The sequence below is a fragment of the Narcine bancroftii genome, chromosome 11 (assembly GCF_036971445.1).
Source record: "Narcine bancroftii isolate sNarBan1 chromosome 11, sNarBan1.hap1, whole genome shotgun sequence".
NCBI lineage: Eukaryota > Metazoa > Chordata > Chondrichthyes > Torpediniformes > Narcinidae > Narcine > Narcine bancroftii.
The window spans coordinates 8354507-8376357 of record NC_091479.1 but is presented as its reverse complement, the minus strand read 5'-3'; the positions used below and the strand labels follow the sequence as shown (position 1 = coordinate 8376357).

General features: G+C 42.2%; 1 protein-coding gene across 1 annotated transcript in view; it reads right to left on the bottom strand.

Moving 5' to 3' along the window:
- ttc23 (tetratricopeptide repeat domain 23) overlaps nucleotides 1–21851 on the bottom strand; it is a 108426-nt gene that overhangs the window by 46437 nt on the left and 40138 nt on the right. The window contains exons 3-6 of the mRNA XM_069902236.1: nucleotides 18972–19149; nucleotides 16438–16561; nucleotides 12575–12731; nucleotides 4481–4603 (exon numbers count right to left, since the gene is read on the bottom strand). Of these exons, the coding sequence (XP_069758337.1) occupies nucleotides 4481–4603; nucleotides 12575–12731; nucleotides 16438–16561; nucleotides 18972–19149 (582 nt within the window). The remainder of the gene's footprint in view (nucleotides 1–4480; nucleotides 4604–12574; nucleotides 12732–16437; nucleotides 16562–18971; nucleotides 19150–21851) is intronic.

The following is a 21851-nucleotide window of genomic DNA, read 5'->3' as shown; positions in this document are numbered from 1 at the left end:
CCTTTCATAATCTTAAATACTTCTATCAAATCCCCTCTCAACCTTCTACGCTCCAAAGAATAAAGACCCAATCTGTCCAATCTCTCCCCATACTCCAGATGCTTAAACCCAGGCAACATTCTGGTAAACCTTCTCTGCATTCTCTCCACTCTGTTTATATCCTTCCTATAATTAGGCGACCAGAACTGCACACAGAACTCCAAATTAGGCCGCACCAACGTCTTATACAATCTCAACATCACCTCCCAACTCCTATATTCCATGCAATGATTGATAAAGGCCAGCATACTAAAAGCCTTCTTCACCACCCTATTCACGTGAGTTTCTACCTTCAGGGAACGATGTACCGTTACTCCTAAATCTTTCTGCTCTTCTGTATTCCTCAATGCTCTCCCATTTACCACGTATGTCCTATTCTGATTCTTCTTACCAAAATGAAGCACCTCACACTTATCAGCATTAAATTCCATCTGCCATTTTTCAGCCCACTTTTCTAAGCAGCCCAAATCCCTCTGCAATCCTTGAAAACCTTCTTCATTATCCACTATTCCACCTATCTTAGTATCGTCTGCATATTTACTAATCCAATTCACCACCCCATCATCTAGATCATTAATGTATATAACGAACAACAATGGGCCCAATACAGATCCTTGAGGCACACCACTGGTCACCGGCCTCCAACCTGACAGACAATTATCCACTACCACTCTCTGGCCTCTCCCTTTCAGCCAATGTTCAATCCATTTGACTATCTTAAAATTTATACCTAAAGACTGCACCTTCCTAACTAACCTTCCATGTGGTACCTTATCGAAGGCCTTACTGAAGTCCATATAGACAACATCCACTGCGCTACCCTCATCCACATTCCTAGTCACCTCTTCAAAAAATTCAATCAGATTGGTCAAACATGACCTTCCTCCCACAAATCCATGTTGAGTGCTCCTGATCAGACCCTGTCTATCCAGATGTTTATAAGTACTATCTCTAAGAATTTTCTCCATTAATTTACCTACCACAGACGTCAAACTTACAGGCCGATAGTTGCCAGGCTTCTTCCTTGAACCCTTTTTAAATAACGGAACCACATGCGCAATGCGCCAATCCTCCGGCACTATCCCCATATCTAATGACATTTGAAAAATTACCGCCAGAGCCTCTGCTATTTCCTCCTTCACTTCTCTCAATGTCCTGGGGAAGATCCCGTCTGGTCCCGGAGACTTATCCACCTTTATATTCTTCAAAAGCCTTAAAACTACACCTTTTGTAATCTCTATATTCCCCATATTTACCCAATTTGCTTTTTTTATCCCACATCTCCCAATATCCTTCTCCTTAGTGAATACCGAAGAAAAGAAACTGTTCAATATCTCCCCATTTCTCTAGGTTCCACACACAGTTTTCCACTCTGATTTTCTAAGGGACCAATTTTGTCTCTAGCTTTCCTCTTACCATTAACATATTTGTAGAACTCTTTTGGATTAGTTTTCACCCTGCTTGCCATAGTTTTCTCGTACCTTCTTTTAGCTTTCCTAATTCCTCTCTTAAGATTCCTCTTACATTCAATGTATCTTTCAAACATCTCCTTAACTCCATGCTTCTTATATCTAATGTACGCCTCCCTTTTTCTTCGAACCAAGTTTCCAATATTCCTTGAAAACCACGGCTCTCTCAAACCTTTTGCCCCTCCTTTTAACCTAACAGGAACATAAAGCTTTTGCACTCTCAAAATCTGATCTTTAAAAGACTTCCATCTCTCTACTACATCCTGCCCATAAAACAAATTGTCCCAATGCACACCCTGCAAGTCCTTTCGCATCTCCTCAAATCTAGCTTTTCCCCAATCAAAAACCTCAATCCTTGGCCCTGATTTCTCTCTTTCCATAATGACATTGAAGCTGATGGCATTATGATCACTGGACCCGAAGTGCTCGCCAACACTAACCTCCGTCACTTGACCCACCCCATTTGCCAACAGTAGATCTAACACTGCTCCTTCTCTGGTCGGCACCTCTACATATTGTTGTAAAAAACTATCTTGCACACATTTCACAAACTCTAACCCATCCATTCCTTTCACAGAATGTGTTTCCCAATCTATATGTGGAAAATTAAAATCTCCCATAATTACAACCCTGTGCTTATCACAAATATCTACTATCTCCCTACAGATTTGCTCCTCTAGGTCTCGGTCCCCTCCGAGTGGTCTATAATACACCCCTACAAGTGTAACCTCTCCTTTCCCACTCCTCAGTTCCACCCAAATAGCCTCCGTGGATGTGCCCTCTAATCTATCCTTCCTAGGCACCGCTGTAATATTTTCCCTGACAAGCAATGCAACCCCACCTCCTCTTGCCCCTCCGACTCTATCACACCTAAAACAACGAAACCCAGGGATATTCAGTTGCCAATTACTTCCCTCCTGCAACCATGTCTCACTAATCGCTACCACATCATACTTCCAAGTATCAATCCACACCTTCAGCTCATCCACCTTTTTTATAATACTCCTGGCATTAAAATATATGAATTTCAGGGATTTCCCATTTTTTAATCCCTGTTTTCCCTCATCTTTAAGAACAACATTATTTACTTTTCCTGCCAATTGCCCTTCATCTTCTTCCAGAGCATTTCCCTTCTCTATCACCTGCCCATCCATATTCAAATACTTACTACAAACTTTCATTGTTTGCATTCTAACCTTCTCCTTACTGCTCTGTACTATTTTGTTCCCTCCCCCCAACCATTCTAGTTTAAAGGATCCTGAGTAGCCCTAGCAAATACCTCTGCCAGGATTCTGGTCCCCCTGGGATTTAAGTGTAACCCGTCCTTACTGTACAGGTCACATCTCCCCCAAAAAAGGTCCCAGTTATCCAGAAACTTAAAACCCTGCCCCTTACTCCACCCCTTCAGCCACGTGTTAATCCTCCACCTCATTCTATTTCTATTCACACTGTCACGTGGCACAGGGAGTAATCCAGAGATTACCCCCTTTGCGGTCCTTCTTTTTAACTCCCTACCTAACTGCCTGTACTCACTTTTTAGGACCTCTTCTCTAATTCTCCCTATGTCATTGGTACCTACATGTACCACGACCTCTGGCTCCTGCCCCTCCCACTTTAGGATATCTGGGACACGAGCAGCAACATCTCGGACCCTGGCACCAGGGAGGCAAACCACCATCCGGTTCTCCTTGCTGCTTCCGCAGAATCCCCTATCCGTCCTCTTAACTATGGAGTCTCCTACCACAATTGCCCTCCTCTTCCTTTCCCTCCCTTTCTGAGCTACAGGGGCCGACCTCGTGCCGGAGGCACAGCCACTGTCACTCCCCCCAACCTTGATGTCCCCCTCAACAGTCCTCAAAGCGGCGTACTTATTGCGGAGGGTTACATTCACAGGGCTCGTCTCCGGCACCTTACGTTCTTTTGTCCCTCTCCTAACAGTTACCCACCTTTCATCCTCCCGTGGCCCTGGCGTGACCACCTGGCTGTAACTTCTGTCTATGACTACCTCTGTTTCCCTAACCAGCCTGAGGTCATCGAGCTGCAGCTCTAGTTCCCTAACACGGTCCCTGACAATCTGCAGCTTGACACACCTAGTGCAGATATGGACATCCGGGAGTCTGGAAGACTCCATGACCTCCCACATCCGGCACTCCCGACAACACACAGCCTTAACACTCATCCCTTACCCCAATGAAGAAGTAATGGTGGCTGGTCGCCTTGCCTGCCTCAGTGTTCTCAGGAATTACAGTCTTTAACCTTGGTTGAGGCAGCAGACGAAAGTCAGTGAGTAGATCCAACTTCCACAGGCCTGGGATCCTGCTCCAATCCATACAGACACACTCTTCAGTAGGTACGGCAGTGAGTGGTTATGTTGGAACAGCAGCCACAGACCACCACCTCTAATCCCATCGTAGACAGTCTGAGTTTGGCAAACTGTTGGAACATCGCCTGGTTCACTTCTGCCCTTTAGGTTAAGGAAGCAGGTTTCCTTCTGCTGTCTTGGCCTCGTGCTTACACTTTCGTTTTACATTAAAATAGCAAGTCACTGCAAACCTGAGAGACTGGGGGTGCTAGAATCTGGAGCAATTAAAAAAAATTGAGCAGATGAAGCAGGCAGCAGTGGGAGGGACAAACAAAAAATTGTCAATGTTTCGGGTTGGAATCCTTGTCCTGATGAAGGGTTCCACCCTGAAGCAGCAATAGCTTTATCCTCCCACTGATGCTGCTTCATCTGCCGAGTTCTTCAAGCAGCTTTGCTCTTAGCAAGACTTCGAGTTGCATTAACAATGCAAAAACCCCAAAAATGGAAATAGGAGCAAGGGTCATATGCAACACCCTTGCTGTAATCTCAGATGAATGGGCCCACTTTAAGGAACCATGGAGAGCATGCAATAGCAGTGAACAAAAGTTATTGAGAGAACTCCTCTGTCCAAGACTTTGCCTGCAAATCAATAACACACATTAGCAAATACCTTCCCAAGGACAAATTAATTTTGGTGTCCACTTGTCTTGTCTCTTGTGTCTCCTCCTCCACCTGCCTTAGCTCATGTACGACCTTCTCTGATTTCAGCAGACTCTGTTCAGCCTCTTTTAAAGTACAGAGAATCAAGGAAAACCGTGTGTAGTGAAGCCCAATGCCATCAGATTACCAGCAGCAAGAACAGCCCATGTAGCCCCTTGAATTTGACCCCTCTACTTCCACTGCATTGCCTACCCTTTTGAGACAATTCTCTGGTGTTAATATTCAAAACTAGACCTTTGCACAAATCCATATTCTAAAAGGTAGTGGACCTGAAATTTTGCACACATTCTTGTCGGGAGTGCTCAACAACAGTCACTGCCATTTCTTTATCACCTTCAGGACGCTCAGGTCCCTACAGCAGGTCCAGGTCCAGATAGCAGGGTTTTGTGGAGGGTCAAGAGTGGGGGAATGGTTGAGGGAGAGGATTCCAAAACATGGGCTTAGCAGCTGAAAGCTGTGAAACAATTGAGTTTAGGGATATCCAAGAGGTCAGAATTTCCAGAGCAAGTACTCAGCAAGTTGGAAGAGATGATTAAATGAAACTTAGAACATTATACAGGCCCTTCAGCCCTCAATGTTGTGCCGACTTATATATTCCTACCAAAAAAAACTAAACCCTTCCTACCTCGTAATGCTCTATTTTTCTTTCAACCATGTGCCCAAGTTATGTTAAATGCCCCCAATGTTTCAGCCTCCACCACTATCCCTGGCAAGGTATGCTAGGCACCCACAATTCTATTAAAAAAAAACTTACTCCTGATGTCTCCCCTCAACTTTCCTCCCTTCACTTTGTAGAAATGTCACCTAGAGTTTGCTATTTCCACCCTGGGAAAAAGGCGCTGGCTGTCCATCGTATCTATACCTCTCATAATCTCATAGACCACTATTAAGTCCCTTCTAATGCTTCTACACTTCGAGAAAAATCTCAGCTCTGCTAACCTTGCCTCACAAGACTCATTTTTCACTCCAAGCAACTGGTAAATTGGCACACAGGAGATTGCAGATGCTGGTCTCTATAGCAATAGACAAACTGCTGGAGGAACTCAACTGGTCAGACAGCATCCACGAGGGAAATAGTCAGTTTTTCTTCACCCCCCCCCCTCCCCTGAGCAGCATTTCAACAAGTTTCCCTCCTGACCTGTTGAGTTTCTCCAGCAGTTTGCCTTTTCAAGAAAAGCATCTGCATTGGAGAGGGTGTGGTGGGGATTCACAAACACACCAGCACTGGAAAATCAGCTCTGATGAAAGACTGGATAGTCTTGAGTTTGTTTTCTTTGAAAGCAAGGCCAAGAAAAGAAATTAATTCAGGCATATAAAATTAAGTGTAGACGAGATAAGATGGAAAGGACCCAATTTTTTTTTTTTTTTGAGTCAAAAGCCAAGGTGCAGAGATTTAAAGTAACTGGAATAAAGATGGAAGGGGAGATGAAGAAAAGATTTTCATTTGTAAAGTGAAAGCCTGGATTGAAGGGTGTCCACTTAGAACAGAGATGCAGAGAAATTTCTTTGGCCAGAGGGTGGTGAATCTGGAATTTGTTGCCACAAGCAATTGTGGAGGCCGGGTCATATGGGTGTATTTAAGGCAGGGATTGATAGGCTCTTGCTCAAGATTATGGTGACAAGGCCAGGCAGTGGGGCTAAGTAGGAGAATGGATCAGTTTATGATTGAATAGCAGGGCAGACGGAGGAGGAGTCACGTGATGGAGTAGTGGCCGGACGGTGAACTCCAGCCCGCTCCAGAAAAGTCGGGAAAAACAAGAGAAAATACAAAGGCACAGAAATACAAGTTAAAGAAAAGTGAGTATAAAGGTGGAAAGAAGATGGAGACAAAAGGAGAAAAATCAAAATCAACGGAAAGAAGAGAGGAAGAGAAGACAACGGAGGAAAAAGGTGAAGGCCTTACCTGTCCGAAGAGGCCCGCTGTGGAGAGAAGACCCCACTACCTCAGGTCGGTAGAAAGAGAACTACAACAATGGCTCACAGAGCCGAGTAAAAGTGCGCAACCGCGCATGCGCGACTCCTCGCGCATGCGCGATGCACATACAAAAAAACACACCGACGGGAGGGGGGACCAGCTGGGGAGTCGATCTCCACAGCCGGCAACGACAGCTGCAGAACACCTGCAGCAAGAAGAGACCACAGAAGACAATAGAAACAAGAAAGAAGAGGAGGAAAGGGCAGCAAAGAAACAACAGATGGTCAACCCAGAGGAAGAAGAAGAGGAAGAGGAAGAGTACAGGGAAATAGAAGAAGAAAAGATAGGCAAGGTAAAGGAGGTACTTGCTCTTGTTAGAGGATACATGGAGTCATTTAAAGAATGGCAAACACAGGAATTCAATGATTTAAGAAGAAGAATAAACAACACAGAAAAGAAAATAAATAAAATGGATATGACCTTAACAGAAATGGGGAAAAAAATGGACAAGATGGAAGAACGGGCAATAGCAGCAGAAATGGAGGTAGAAGACTTAAAAAAGAAATTGGAGGAATCTAATAAAAAAACTAAAGAGACACAAGAATTACTAGCCCAAAAAATAGATATAATGGAAAATTATAACAGAAGAAATAACATAAAGATAGTGGGCCTTAAGGAAGATGTAGAAGGCAAGAATATGAGGGAGTTTATAAAAGAATGGATCCCTAAGGCCCTAGGATGTCCAGAACTACAGCAAGAAATGGAAATAGAAAGGGCACATAGAGCATTGGCCCCTAAACCACAACCACAACAAAAACCAAGATCTATTGTAGTAAAATTCCTAAGATATACTACAAGAGAAAAGGTACTGGAGAAGACAATGGAAAAAGTAAGAGAGGGCAACAAACCACTGGAGTATAAAGGGCAAAAAATCTTCATTTATCCAGATATAAGCTTTGAACTCCTAAAGAAGAGAAAAGAGTTCAATGCAGCAAAAGCGATTTTATGGAAGAAAGGATATAAATTTACACTGAAGCATCCTGCGGTATTGAAAATATTTATTCCAGGACAACAAAACAGACTATTCTCGGATCCAGAAGAAGCACGAAAATTTGCAGAACAATTACAAAAATAGACTGAGGGATGAAGACGGGTAATGAGAGCAAAAATTATCACGATTGATATGTATGTGGGTAAAGACAAAAATAGACTGAGGGATGAAGACGGGTAAGGAGGGTAAAAATGACCACGATTGATATGTATGCGGGTAAAGAGGTATAAGAGTGAATAGAGACAATGGGCATATGTGAAAGTATCTGTAATTAGAGGAAAACATAGAAAGTATAGACAAGAATTAATAAGGGAAGGTAATGGAATAGAGAGAATAAGGAGGGAACTAAAAGAGTGACCTTTGTGACATATAAAAAACGAAATCTTTTCTGGGGGGGGCTGGGTGGGGGGAAAAGAGCGGTCACTGCAAAATCAGTTGACGCTTGCGAGTGGATTCGCAAATCCAAATGGAGAGGGGAGATGTGGTTGTCCGACAAGGGATAAAGGGCAACTCAGGAGGGGAAGGGGAGATTGGGGATAAAGAAGATAGAAATAGGAGAATAAGGAAAATGTTGGATGTTGTAGGAATGTTGTCTGGTAAAGAGTTGAAAATAAGAAAACAGAAATGGAAAAGGAGGAAAGGTAATGATGGAAAAACGGAAAGAGAAGATAAACAAAATATAAAATGGCTACGCTGAACTATATGACTCTAAATATTAATGGAATACATAACCAAATTAAAAGGAAGAAACTACTAAATTTACTGAAAAAGGAAAAAATAGATATAGCATTTGTCCAAGAAACACATTTAACTGAATTGGAGCACAAGAAATTAAAGAGAGATTGGGTAGGACATGTAACAGCAGCATCGTATAATTCAAAAGCAAGAGGAGTGGCTATATTAATTAGCAAAAATGTGCCATTTAAAATAGAAGAGGAAATAATAGATCCAGCAGGGAGATATGTTATGATAAAATGTCAGATATATTCAGAGCTTTGGAATCTACTTAATATATATTCACCTAACGAAGAAGATCAAAAGTTTATGCAAGATATCTTTTTGAAGGTAGCTAATACGCAAGGGAACATACTAATAGGAGGGGATTTCAATCTGAATTTGGATCCAAATATGGATAAAACGGGGAAAAAAATTAACAGGAAGAACAAAGTAACCAAATTTATAATTAAATCAATGCAAGAAATGAAACTTGTGGACATATGGAGGAAACAAAACCCAAAAGAAAAGGAATACTCATACTACTCGACTAGACATAAAACATACTCAAGGATAGACCTATTCCTGTTATCAGCCCACATACAAGGGAGAGTTAGGAAAACGGAATATAAAGCTAGACTATTATCGGACCACTCACCCCTGTTATTGGCAATAGAGCTAGAAGACATCCCTCCAAGAAGGTATAGATGGAGATTAAACCCCATGCTACTTAAAAGACAGGATTTTAGAGAATTTATTGAAAAACAATTAAAAATGTACTTTGAAGTAAATACGGAATCAGTGGAAGATAAGTTTATACTATGGGACGCAATGAAAGCATTCATTAGAGGGCAAATAATAAGTTATGCAACCAAGATGAAGAAGGACTATAATCAGGAAACAGAGCAGTTGGAAAGGGAAATAATAGACATAGAAAAAAAATTAGCAATAAAGGAAGATACAACCAAAAGAAGAGAATTGGCGGATAAAAAAATAAAATATGAAACATTACAAACATATAAGGTGGAGAAGAATATAATGAAGACAAAACAGAAATATTATGAACTAGGGGAAAAAACACACAAAATCCTAGCATGGCAGCTTAAGACAGAGCAAACTAAGAAAATGGTATTGGCAACAAGGAAAAAAGACAAACAAATTACATATAATCCAAAAGAAATTAAGGAAAACTTCAGAGAATTCTATGAACAATTATACCGAACCGAAAACGAAGGGAAAGAAGGGAAAATAGATGAATTTTTGACTAAAATTGAACTACCAAAACTACAAATAGAGGAACAAAATAAATTAACAGAACCATTTGGAACAGTAGAAATACAAGAGATAATAAAAAATTTACCAAATAATAAGACACCAGGAGAGGATGGACTCCCAATAGAATTCTACAAAACATTTAAAGACCTAATAATACCGCCCCTCCTGGATGTAATCAACCAGATTGATGAGACACAAAACTTACCAGATTCATGTAAAACAGCAATAATTACAGTGATACTAAAACAAGGGAAAGATCCACTCTCACCAGCGTCATATAGACCAATATCTTTGCTAAACACAGATTATAAGATAATAGCTAAACTATTAGCGAACAGATTAGCAGAACAGGTACCGAAAATGGTAAATTTAGACCAAACTGGATTTATCAAAAAAAGACGCACAACAGACAATATTTGTAAATTTATTAACTTAATTCATGCAGTAGAAGGAAATAAAGCACCGGCAGTAGCAGTTGCTTTAGACGCAGAGAAGGCCTTCGACAGAGTAGAATGGAATTACTTGTTCAAAGTATTGCAAAAATTCAGTTTACCGGAGAAGTATATTAATTGGATTAAAGCATTATATAAGGGACCGTTAGCGAAAGTGACAGTAAATGGACATGTATCAAAGCAATTTAACTTAAGCAGGTCAACGCGGCAGGGATGCCCACTATCACCATTATTGTTTGCGCTAGCTATAGAACCACTAGCAGAATCGATAAGAAGAGATAATAATATAAAAGGAATAAAAATAAAAGACAGGGAATATAAAATCAGTCTGTTTGCGGATGATGTGATAGTGTACTTAACAGAACCAGAACTATCAATAAAAGAACTATATAAGAAATTGAAGGAATATGGAGAAGTGTCGGGATACAAGATAAACGTAAATAAAAGTGAAGCAATGCCTATGAATAACGCGGATTTCTCAAAATCTAAGGAGGAATCCCCATTCAGATGGCAAACGCAGGCAATAAGATACCTAGGTGTGCAAATAAACAAAAATCTAGGCCAATTATATAAACTCAATTACAATCCACTAATGAAAAAATTACAGGACGATTTAGAGCATTGGAAAGAGCTACCACTAACACTGATAGGAAGGATAAACTGTATTAAAATGAACATTTTTCCAAGGATACTATACTTATTTCAGGCATTGCCAATACAACTGACAGAAAAATTCTTCAAAGAGTTAAAGAAAATAATAAGGAGATTTTTATGGAGAGGGGGGAAACCGAGGATAGCACTAGACAAATTAACAGAATGGTATAAACAAGGAGGCTTACAATTGCCAAACTTCAAAAATTATTATAGAGCCGCACAATTAAGGTACCTATCAGATTTTTATCAAACAAGGGAAAAACCAGACTGGACGAGACTAGAATTAGATAAAATAGGGGAAAAGATACCTGAACACATATTATATAAATGGGACGAAAAATTGGTACAACATAGAACTTCTCCAGTATTACACCATCTCCTCAATATATGGAAGAAGATTCATGTAGAAAGAAATAAAATAAATTACCAAATACCAAAACTAATATTGACGCAAAATAAGCTACTCCCTTTTACAATAGACAACCTTGCCTTTAGAAAATGGGAAAAAAAAGGGATTAAAAGAATAGAAAATTGTTTTTCAGGAAGTAGATTCTTATCCTTTGAACAAATGAGAGATAAGTACAATATAACGGGAGATACAGCGCTGGCATATTACCAACTGAGATCCTACTTGAAAGATAAATTAGGAAGCAACTTGAGTTTACCAGAGGGAAGTAACCTTGAATATGTGATTACAGATACAATGTTAATCAAAAGATTTATAAAAAATATGTATATTAAACTGCAAGAAAAGGAAAATGAGGAAACAAATGGTAAAACTAAACAAAAATGGGAACAAGATTTAAATATAAAGATAAAAAAGGAAACATGGGAGAAGTTATGCTCTGGAACGATGAGAAATACAATAAATACGAGGCTGCGTATGATACAATATAATTGGTTACACAGACTATACATTACACCGCAAAAGTTAAATAAATGGGACCCAACAGTATCTGATAGATGTTTTCGATGTAAAAAAGAAAGGGGAACAACAATTCATGCAATCTGGACATGTGAGAGAGTAGAAAAATTTTGGGATGATCTCAATCAGATATTAAATAAAATAACAGAAAACAATATACCAAAGAATCCAGAGATCTTTCTCCTAAGTAACATAAAAAATAAAGAATTTGGAATTGACTTGGAGGATGCACAAAAAAGATTTGTTAAGATAGCCCTAGCTGTAGCAAAAAAATGTATTATGTCAACCTGGAAATTGGAAGATAATTTGAAAATACAACAATGGTATATAGAAATGAATAAATGTATTCCATTAGAAAAAATAACATATAGTTTAAGAAATAATATTGAAATATTCGAACAAGTATGGGAGCCTTACATTAAATACAATAGCGAAAACCTACCGGGAACAAACATTACCTAAGTTGATGGAAGGAGAAGAGAAGAAAAGAATGGACTCAATAGAATTTCTGGTGTATTTTTGTTGAATGACAACATTGTCTAACTGAATTAATGCAACCTAGATTGTATAACTAAAATGGATGAGGGGGGGGGGGGGGACGGGAGGGTGGCTTGGGAGGAGGGAGGGGGGAGGGAGAAAAAGTCACTGTAAATGTGTGGAAAAGAAAAAGTGTATATCATGGCTATTGTGATTTATGGTGTGAAAAATAAAAAATTAAAAAAAAAAAAAAAAGAATAGCAGGGCAGACTCGATGGGCTGAATAACCTATTTCTGCTATTAGGTCTCATGGTCTTAACTCAGTGCTGAAAGGGCAGTAAAGGTTAAAAAGCCTCATGCAAAATTCTTAGATGTACAAGTGAGGATTTGAAAAAAAAAAGCAGGATTCCAGGGCTGTAAGGTACTGTTAGGTTGGGTTTGAACATGGGGGCTACTTCTAAAGACAAAACCTCTATGATTCTAATCAATCTCTAACAGAGTAACATCAGAAATAGGTTTGTATCAAAGCACTCTGCTACATAAACCTGTGTGCAGTTTAGTCAGCAGGAGTGAAAGGATATTTCTCAAGTCCCATCAGTGCTCTGCCCAACGTGAGGAACATGGTGATTAGACACCGGAGGATCTCCCGCCGCTCCTCCTCAGATTCTGGATGCTGGGTGTTGGCATACATGATGTCCTTGGCCTTATTGCAGTGCTGTTTGGCTTGCAGGGTCTGTCCTGTGGGAGCAACGCCACATCAAAGAAATGTTGTCAATAGAACTAAGAACAAGGGTTGGCCATCCAGCCCTTCAAACGAGCTCCCTCGTTTAACGAGCTCCCTCATTCAACGAGATCTGATGATAGGCTCATCTCCACCTGCCTTTTCCTATTATCTCTTAATTCCTCTATTTTGTTAAAATCTATCCAAGCTTGTCTTAAATATATTTACTGAGGTCACCTCCACTGCTTCAATGGGCAGCGAATTGCACAGATTTACCACTCTGGGAAAAAGCAGTTCCTCCTTATCTCCGTCCTAAATCTACTCCCCTGAATCTTGAGGCTATGTCTCCAAGTTTTAGTCTCCCCTACCAATGGAAACTACCTCTTATCTATGCCTTTCATAATTTTATATGTATCTAGAAGATCCCCTCTCATTCTTCTGAATTCCAGTGAGTACAGTCCCAGATGATTCATCTCTCCTCATAGGCTAACCCCTCACCTCTGGAATCAACCTGGTGAACCTCCTCTGCTCCACCTCTAAAGCCGGTATATCCTTTCCTCTGCTTCCCATCAATTACAAGTTTGCTTTCAGGCCTCGCTTTGTGTGCTGGTCAGGAAGTGAGGAGATTCAACCATGTTGAGCATCATCCAGTTTTGTGCACTAGCTAGCAACAGTTTATAGTGACCTGCCCCATACCCATCAGGCTCATGAATGAATCTCACAATAGTGAACTCTTAGTGCTCTTGTTAGATTCTATCTAATTTTGCACACACCAAGATGTGCTCTTGATCTTCTAATTTGTACTATTGTATGCATTTTTCATGTAAACTTGGACTCTCTATAAAATGAACCCTTCTTATTGTTCTAGATAATAAGGAGACAAACATGAACTTGTATGCAACGTCTGGGGAAATGGAGTGGGTAATACAGCTCACACACATGTAAGGGGATGCTTGGTGAAGGGGTTAAACCCTTTACCCTCTCTTCTCCCTTTGTTCCCCCACTCTGGGTAGGAGAGGGGAGGATGTAAAGGGCTAACCTTTCTCACACCAAGCACTGGGTGGGGTGGGTGGGTGGGATGACAACCAAATCTGACTCTCGCTTGTATAAATAGGGCAAGTCGCTCGGATCTGGAAAAATAATGATTCACTTGTAACATTTAAATGTAAAAATATCGGAAAGCTTTTGTCGGACCTCTGAGAGAGAGTTGTGTGTGGGACTAAACAGATGGCTAATTCAAAGTATGAGCACAGCAGTGACGGGCTGAATGGCCTCATCTTGTGACGCGCCATTCCACAATATGAGCAAGCTGTCAGGCTGAGCTGGATGAAGAATTACGTGCCAGCAGCAGGCTGTGGTGTCAACTCACCCGGAGGTTGGCAAGGAGTTCTCATCCCTTTCCTCCAAATGTTCTCACCACCACACTTTCTGCTTAGGGAACGGATTGGTTGGCATCAGGAATTGGATGCAATAATTTACTCCAGGATGAGGCAAGATATACAAACATTACATTTATTAACAGAGTAGGGTTTTTTGGGGGATACTGGTATATAATCTATCACTACGCAGGAGCCTCCAATGTTGGGGTGTTAACTTGCAATTCAAATTTTAACCATTTAACCTCAGGACAAGATATGGTGGGGCCTCCTTTTGACCTCACCCAACAAACATTCAGAGAGAAGCAGGAGAAAACTCTGCTGAGTTCACCCTTACTCAGATAGAGGCGCGACATGATGTACTGCAGGAGCTATGAGAAGGGAAGGGGGAAGGCTGCAGGAAATGTGTAGTCACTACCTCACGGTCCCCAACATCTCCCACATGCATTCTCCTGGTAAACTAGTAATGAAAACCATCCCAATATCACAAACAATGGTCTCCAAAAGAGATTTGCATTTATAATAGTACCTTCCACAATCTCCTCAAAGTTAGTTTATTGACTGCAAGATATTGGAGGCATCCAGGACTGGCATACAAGTACATATGCCATGTTATAACAATATTTCATAATAACAAGACCAAGGGGCTTATTGCCAATTTTAGAAAGGAAGTGGAGAGAGTTGGAACCTTCAAGTTCGAGTCCATAATCCTGGAAGTCCTTTCCTAGAGTAAGCACATTGAGGAAACAGTGAAGGAGGCACACTAATGCCTCAACTTCCTCGGGATTCTGATGAGATTTGACATGTCATCGGATCGACTCACACCAGGCTGTGGGCTGCTGGAGACTGGCTGAAGTGGTACCGGGTACTGGGACCAGAATGCGAGAGGTTGCTGGAGATTTCCTGATCATGTCAGAGGTGTGCATCTGGAGCTGATGGTTCAGACGGAAGACTGTGTGACTGCAGTGGCTGTGGGAGAGTTCGAGGTGAAGCCATGAATATTCAAAGACCACAGGAGGGCTCTCTTTTGCTTCTCTTCTCTGGGTGTAAGGGGTGCTGGTTAATTTTTGCTGATGGTAAATCTTTGCCTTACAAAAGACTAAAGGAAATTTTGTGTAACATCACATTTTCTGCTTCATTACAAGACAAGAAAATGATCTTGAATCCTCTGTCAAACTTCCACAGGTGCATTGTGGGAAGTATACTGACTGGGTGCACCACAGTGTAGCTTGGCAATACAGTTGTCCAGCAACGCAGATGTTAGCAAACACAGCCAGATCCATCACAGGTTCCGATCTCCCATCCAGTACAGCCATCTATGCAATGCACTGCCTCGAGGAGGCATTCAACATTATAAAGGACCCCTATCACCCTGGTCATAACCACTTCTCACTACTACCTTTCTAACTATCAGACTCTTGAACCTCCCTTTGGTACCCAGTCATGGACTCATTGCATTATTGCAAGTCACTTTTTTGTACTAGGATTCCTGTGAAATATTTATTAACTATTTTCTATATTTATTGTCCCAATTTATTTCAATTAGTTTGATTTATAGGTACCTATTGGCTGCAGCAAGAAAGAATTTTGGGCACATGTATATTGTTGATGACAATAATTATCATTATTTGGATATCTTCAAGTCTTTTACAGAAGTGCCTTCACAAAACCCAAAACAAGGGCACATTCTAGGCTGGCAACTTTCCTGAAACTAGGATTAGGAACGCTAGCCAGGTGAGGTTGGAAAGCAATGAATGAGTATTTCAGTGAGAGCTGAGGTAGGGATGGAAAGGGGTGACCTTATGGAAGATACGTGGGAAGAAGCAAAGGAGACTGCAGATGCTGGAGAAGAAATACAAAATGCTGGAGAAACAACAGGTCAGGCAGCATCCACAGAGGGATGTCATGCATTTAGAGTGCAAGCATTGCTTGGTGACTGAGAAAAGAGGGGGAAAACAGAGGGCATTAAAAAGGAGGGGGTCAGTAGATGAGATTGGATTGGGGATAGGTAAAGGACAATGGACAAATGGAGCCAAGGGCAAGTGGGAGGGGTGGATTTGAGAGACAAAGGGAGGGCAACGATAGAAGGGGGGGTTAAAATGGAGCAGGGAGGGTAGGTGGTTGAAGAGGGAGACAGTTGCTTTGGAAGGAGATGGGTGAGAATGACAGCATCCAGATGGGAACAGGGGAAGACAGAAGGGGAGGCCAGGTGAATTAGGGGAAGGGTATCAGGGGGCTGGGTGGGAGATGGAAAGAAGGGGAAGGTGAGGAGAAAGAATGGGAATAAGGGGGAAGTGAGTAATTTGGAACTGGAGAACAGAGGCAGTGGACAGAAGCCTTCACCTACCTTTGAGTTCCAGGTAGCCCTCTGCCAGGTTGATATGGGCACGTGCCATCCGCCAGTGGAAGTCCCCAAAACTGATCCTTGCCAACGCTACACAACGCATCAGCTCTTGAACAGCAGGCACCTCCTAAAACGCAGAACTACAAAGTCAGGATATGAACAAAGTGACACAGATGTGGCAGCTATCTTCCTCACAGTTCCAATGACAGGGGCTCGAACCTAACCCAAGGTGCTGCCTCCGTGGAATTTGATGCTCCAGTTTCCTCCCACATCCCAAAGACCTGCGGGATGGTCAGTTCATTGGCTGCTGTAGACCAGAGGTGGCAAAAGGAATTAAAGTAGGGCTGATGAAGTTGCAAGGTTGCAGGGAATCAAGGAGGAGGGTGGAGGCAATGGGATTGCTTTACTGACAGCTCCCATAGACCAAATTGCTTCCTTCTGAACTGTAACATACAAGCAAGCTCTCCGAGGCTGCATTTCTGAAGAGCACAGAGATCAATGGGCATTGGTAGGAACTTCTTCCACAGAATGACACATACATGTTCAATCCTATGAAAAAGAGTAAATCTACCTTATTGAATTGATGTTCCCAAATTATTAGACATTATTATCTATATTTTTTTTGTATTCATTGTCTCTTTTTAATTCAGTTTAGTATCTTTTATTGTAATTTTTAATAAAGTATCCAGTCAGCTGCAGCAAGTAAGAATTTCTGTTTAGGTGTACATTGTACAATGTGTATGACAATAAAGATTAAATTTTAAATTAGACGTATAGCACTGTAACAGGCCAATTCAGCCCTATGAATTTTACACCCCAATTTACACCCCATTAATTACATAATTTACATCCTAGTACATTTTTGAAGGGAAGGAGTAAACCCAAGCCCCTGGAGGAAACCCATGCAGACACGGGGAGAATGTACAAATTTCTTACAGACAGTGCGGGATTCAAACTCAGGTCCAATCCTAATTGCTGGCGCTATAAAGACCATGCGCTAATCGCTTCACCAACCCATGCCGCTCCATTATCCTCGATTGAGCTTGGAGACTGCAGCCTAAGAAGTGAGTGGCAGAAACCGCGAGGAGAAAGGGGGCAAGAATACAAAGTAAAACATGCAAAATTAACTATGGCCCACAAAATCCGTCCAATTGTCTGTAAACCACAAGCCATCAGAACAGCGGAGTGGAACACGAAAGTCTGCAGATACAGTGATGTAGTCAAAACACAAATGTTGGAGAAACTCAGCTGGTCTCACAGCATCCATAGGAGGTAAAGATAATATAACCAAAGTTTCAGCCCTGAGCCCGTCCTCAAGGTAGGGGTCTAAAGAGTTAGGTGACTGCTGGGGAAAGAAAGGGGGAAGTTTGGGAGGGGAAGAAGTACAGAACAACAGATTAAAAGTGTGAATTGAATTTGGCTCAAAGGGAAAAGAGAAGAGAGACAGAACTAGAGGAAAAGAGATGGGGGGAAAGAAGGGGGTGTGGTTTAAAAATGGAAATCATGAGCACTGTCCCATCTCTATCTCATGCCCCTTATTTGCTCCTTCCCCTCTTCCCACTGCCACCTCTCATCATTTAATCACTTCTTCCACTTGATCACACACCTTTGTTCTCTCTCCTTACTCGTATTCTAAATTTAAAAAATTTTATTTACAACATGTTAGAAGTCGACTCCGGCCCAATTACACTCAATTAACCAACAACCCTGTTCTTTTTTTGGAAGGTGAGAGGATACCAGAGCCCCTGGGGAAAACCTATGCAGACACAGGGAGAACGTACAAACACCTTACAGACAGTACAGCATTTGAACCCCAGTTTCCCGATCTCTGGTGCTGTAACAGCTGCATTAACCGCGTTTCTTCAACTTTCTCAATTATGAGGAAAACTCAGATCTGAAGCCTTTGTTTCTCTCTCCACAGATGCCACCTGTCCTGCTGAGCATTTTTCACCTCAGATTTTTACAGAATGTTTCTTTAGTGTTACATTTAAAATTCCCCCCAATCTCAGACTTTCCCGTATCCATCTCCTGCTCTATCCAATTAAAACCCTCTGACATTTTAAATACTACAGTAAAGCCCCAGGCCCACAGAAGCCCATTATCTCCATACTTACCCTCTGCAGGGATCTGCTTGATAGAATCATTAAAAAACATGGCACAGAATGAGGCTGTTCAGCCCATTGTGCGGATGCCAATCAAAAATGACCACCTTCCAGCAGTGATTCTTACCCTTGTGGGTCACAGTTCTACCGGCACTGATTAAATGTCATGAGAAAAGGGCATGGCTTGGATGGTAATCTAGATCTCTCATAATTTGACATAGCTCGTTTAGATGTTCACTTAGCCTCGAGTTCCCAAAGACCCAGCCTATCCAACCTTTACAGTTTGGGTAAAGCTTCCTCAAATAGTTTTCACACCTTCTGAAGTGTCTCCCTTGCCTCAATGATAATCTTTCTTTGGCTTGGCTTCGCGGACGAAGATTTATGGAGGGGGTAAAATAATAGTGGCAGTGGTATCCACTGACAGGCCAGTCCTACCTCCCGAATGGCGCAGTACATCTTTGCTCTTTGTTCAGCCTGTGCCAGCTTGTCCTCTGGCAGTACCGTGACTGCCACTTCCTTCAAGGCATTTCTCTGCTTCCACCTGAGCCGGGCACCCCGGCTCTGTTTGCTGGGCACCTCTGAGCCTCCTGAGCTGGTTCCGCTGTCACAGTACCTGGATGACGGGAGAGAGTCAATCATGGACACGGCACAAGTCTGCAGTTACCGTGGTTGAAGTAAAAACACAATGCTGGAGAAACTCAGCAGGTTGAACAGCGTACTTTGTATAGCAAAGATAAAGATACACAACAAACATGTTGGGCTTGATGAAGGGTTCAAGCTCAACACATTGTGTATCTTTATTTTTGCTATACAAAGTACGCTGTTCAACCTGCTGAGTTTCTCCAGCATTGTTTTTAATTGCTCACAGCACAACCCACTGTTTAGATATCACATCACAACCCGGAGTTTTTCATCTCAAATGTCTGCCTTGGTTTCTCATTCAGGGAACTTCCAATGAAACACTGGAACAAGGAAAGCTCTCAGTATATCTCTGGAAATTTAAACAGAATTAATGGTTCAAACCAAATACCTTTCATCTGATACAAGCTCTTGATTTGGTCCATGCATGCTTTCTTTCCCTTCACACACAGTGATAAACTTGCCGAGTATTTCTAGCATTTTCTGTCTTTATTACCAATTTCCAACATCTGCATTTTTAAAAAAATTCTTTTTGAAGTGGTCACCAGTGTATTGAAGAAAATAGCAGTTCATCCTGAAGATTATGGTCAAGGGGTGATATTGGTCAGGGAAGAATCCCTGCTCTTTAAGGGTCACTGGTACCCTGAACACAACTACTTCAGGTAGTAAAAACCTTCAGGTCCCACAACCACCCATCTCAAAACACCAAATGATAGTGGTCAGGGAAGAATCCCTGCTCTTTAAGGGTCACTGGTACCCTGAACACAACTTTTTCTTTTTCTTTCTTTGGCTTGGCTTCGCGGACGAAGATTTATGGAAGGGTAAATGTCCATGTCAGCTGCAGGCTCGTTTGTGGCTGACAAGTCCGATGCGGGACAGGCAGACATGGTTGCAGCGGTTACAAGGGAAAATTGGTGGGTTGGGGTTGGGTGTTTCCTCCTTTATCTTTTGTCAGTGAGGTGGGCACTGCGGTCTTCTTCAAAGGAGGTTGCTGCCCGCCGAACTGTGAGGCGCCAAGATGCACGGTTTGAGGCGAGATCAGCCCACTGGCGGTGGTCAATGTGGCAGGCACCAAGAGCTTTCTTTCGGCAGTTCTTGCACCTCTTCTTTGGTGCACCTCTGTCACGGCGGCCAGTGGAGAGCTCACCATATAACACGATCTTGGGAAGGCGATGGTCCTCCATTCTGGAGACGTGACCGACCCAGCGCAGTTACTTCAGGCAGTAAAAACCTTCAGGTCCCAAAACACTACCTGCTACTTCATTTATTTCCTGACCCCAAAGGATTCACAAAAGCAGGACCCAAAAAAGTTTTAAAGACTCATTTTCTTTGTTTAAAAGTCACACGCATGAGCAAAGAGCCACCTCGTCTCTGCCAGAAGAGCAGGCATTGATTTAAAAAAAAAACTTCAGGACTTAATTATTTGCATTCAAGATTCTAGTTCTCATCAAGTCGCGACGAAGTGGTGACTACCACAACGAGCCATTTCGCGACAGAAAGCATCACCTCTGGGTAGAGAGGGTCTTCAGGACAGCATGCGGGGGCGGTACAGAAATGTCATGTTCCAGCTGAGATGTTCAAATGAGCCTCCAACTCCCCTTCGAGGTGCAAGTAAACGGTTCCCCCAGCCACTATTGTAAGGCAGAGCAGGAGGGCTCTCCAGGTCAATAAGTTGTCATACAAGGTCAGATTTGTGCAGATGGTGTTGGTAATTCTGCCTGGCCCCCAGGAAAAAGCATCTTGTCCTGCTCTGACAGGAAGTGTGCCAGACCCTTCTGCCCATCCACAGCATGTTCGTCCCAACCATCAAGTGCCTTTCTCCACTGCTCCCAACCTGATACCTCATTATCCCTCACTAAAATGGCAATGCAATAACTACTCGAGATGCAAAAACCCAATTTGCAAAATTGCAGCCAATAGTTTCAAGGGGGGGGGGGGTTTGAACTTTGTTCAGAAGTTCTGCAATTTTAAAGAAAAAGGCATCGACTTGCTCTCGATAACAGGAGGAAATAAGTTGCATTGGAGAATATGCAGAAGAGATTTCCACCCCCCCACACTCACGGCGTCTCCCCTCCTGGGGAATAGATCCTGGACCAGGCTTCACTGCTCAACTCCTCTTCTGCGCTGCTCATGAGGAGTTATTTCTCGCCTCCTCCTTTAAATCAGTGCAAGGCCGCCGGCTTTCCAGCTGACGGCCAATTTTGACTGCAACGAGGGTAAAACGCTCTGCCAACGGAGCAGCAGCAACTCCACCTCCGCTTCCTTTGCGCACAGCGACGCACTAGGCCTCGATTGCCGGGCAACCCCTCCCGGGGGATTCCACTGTCAATCAGGTTTCCAGTCAGCCAATCGCAGCACAGCGAGGGCGGGACGGCGTGCAGAGCCAACTTTCAACTTTGCCGTGAAGTTGAATGGCGAGCATTGTGACTGCAACTTTCAACTTCTGATTGTAAATCGGATGGATGTAAATCTTAGAGACCCTTCCCAATGCTTCCCCCTAAAATGGTCATTTTTCCTGAAATGTGTTTTATGAAATTAATCCAAACCTCAATTAATTTTGCACCACCCTGCAAATTGCCAAGTGAACAAATGCTGGTGGCTTGGAATGAATGGTGCATTGTTCCTATCCACTATTTTATCTGTCATTCTCTCTAACTCTATGTTTATCTCCCTGTC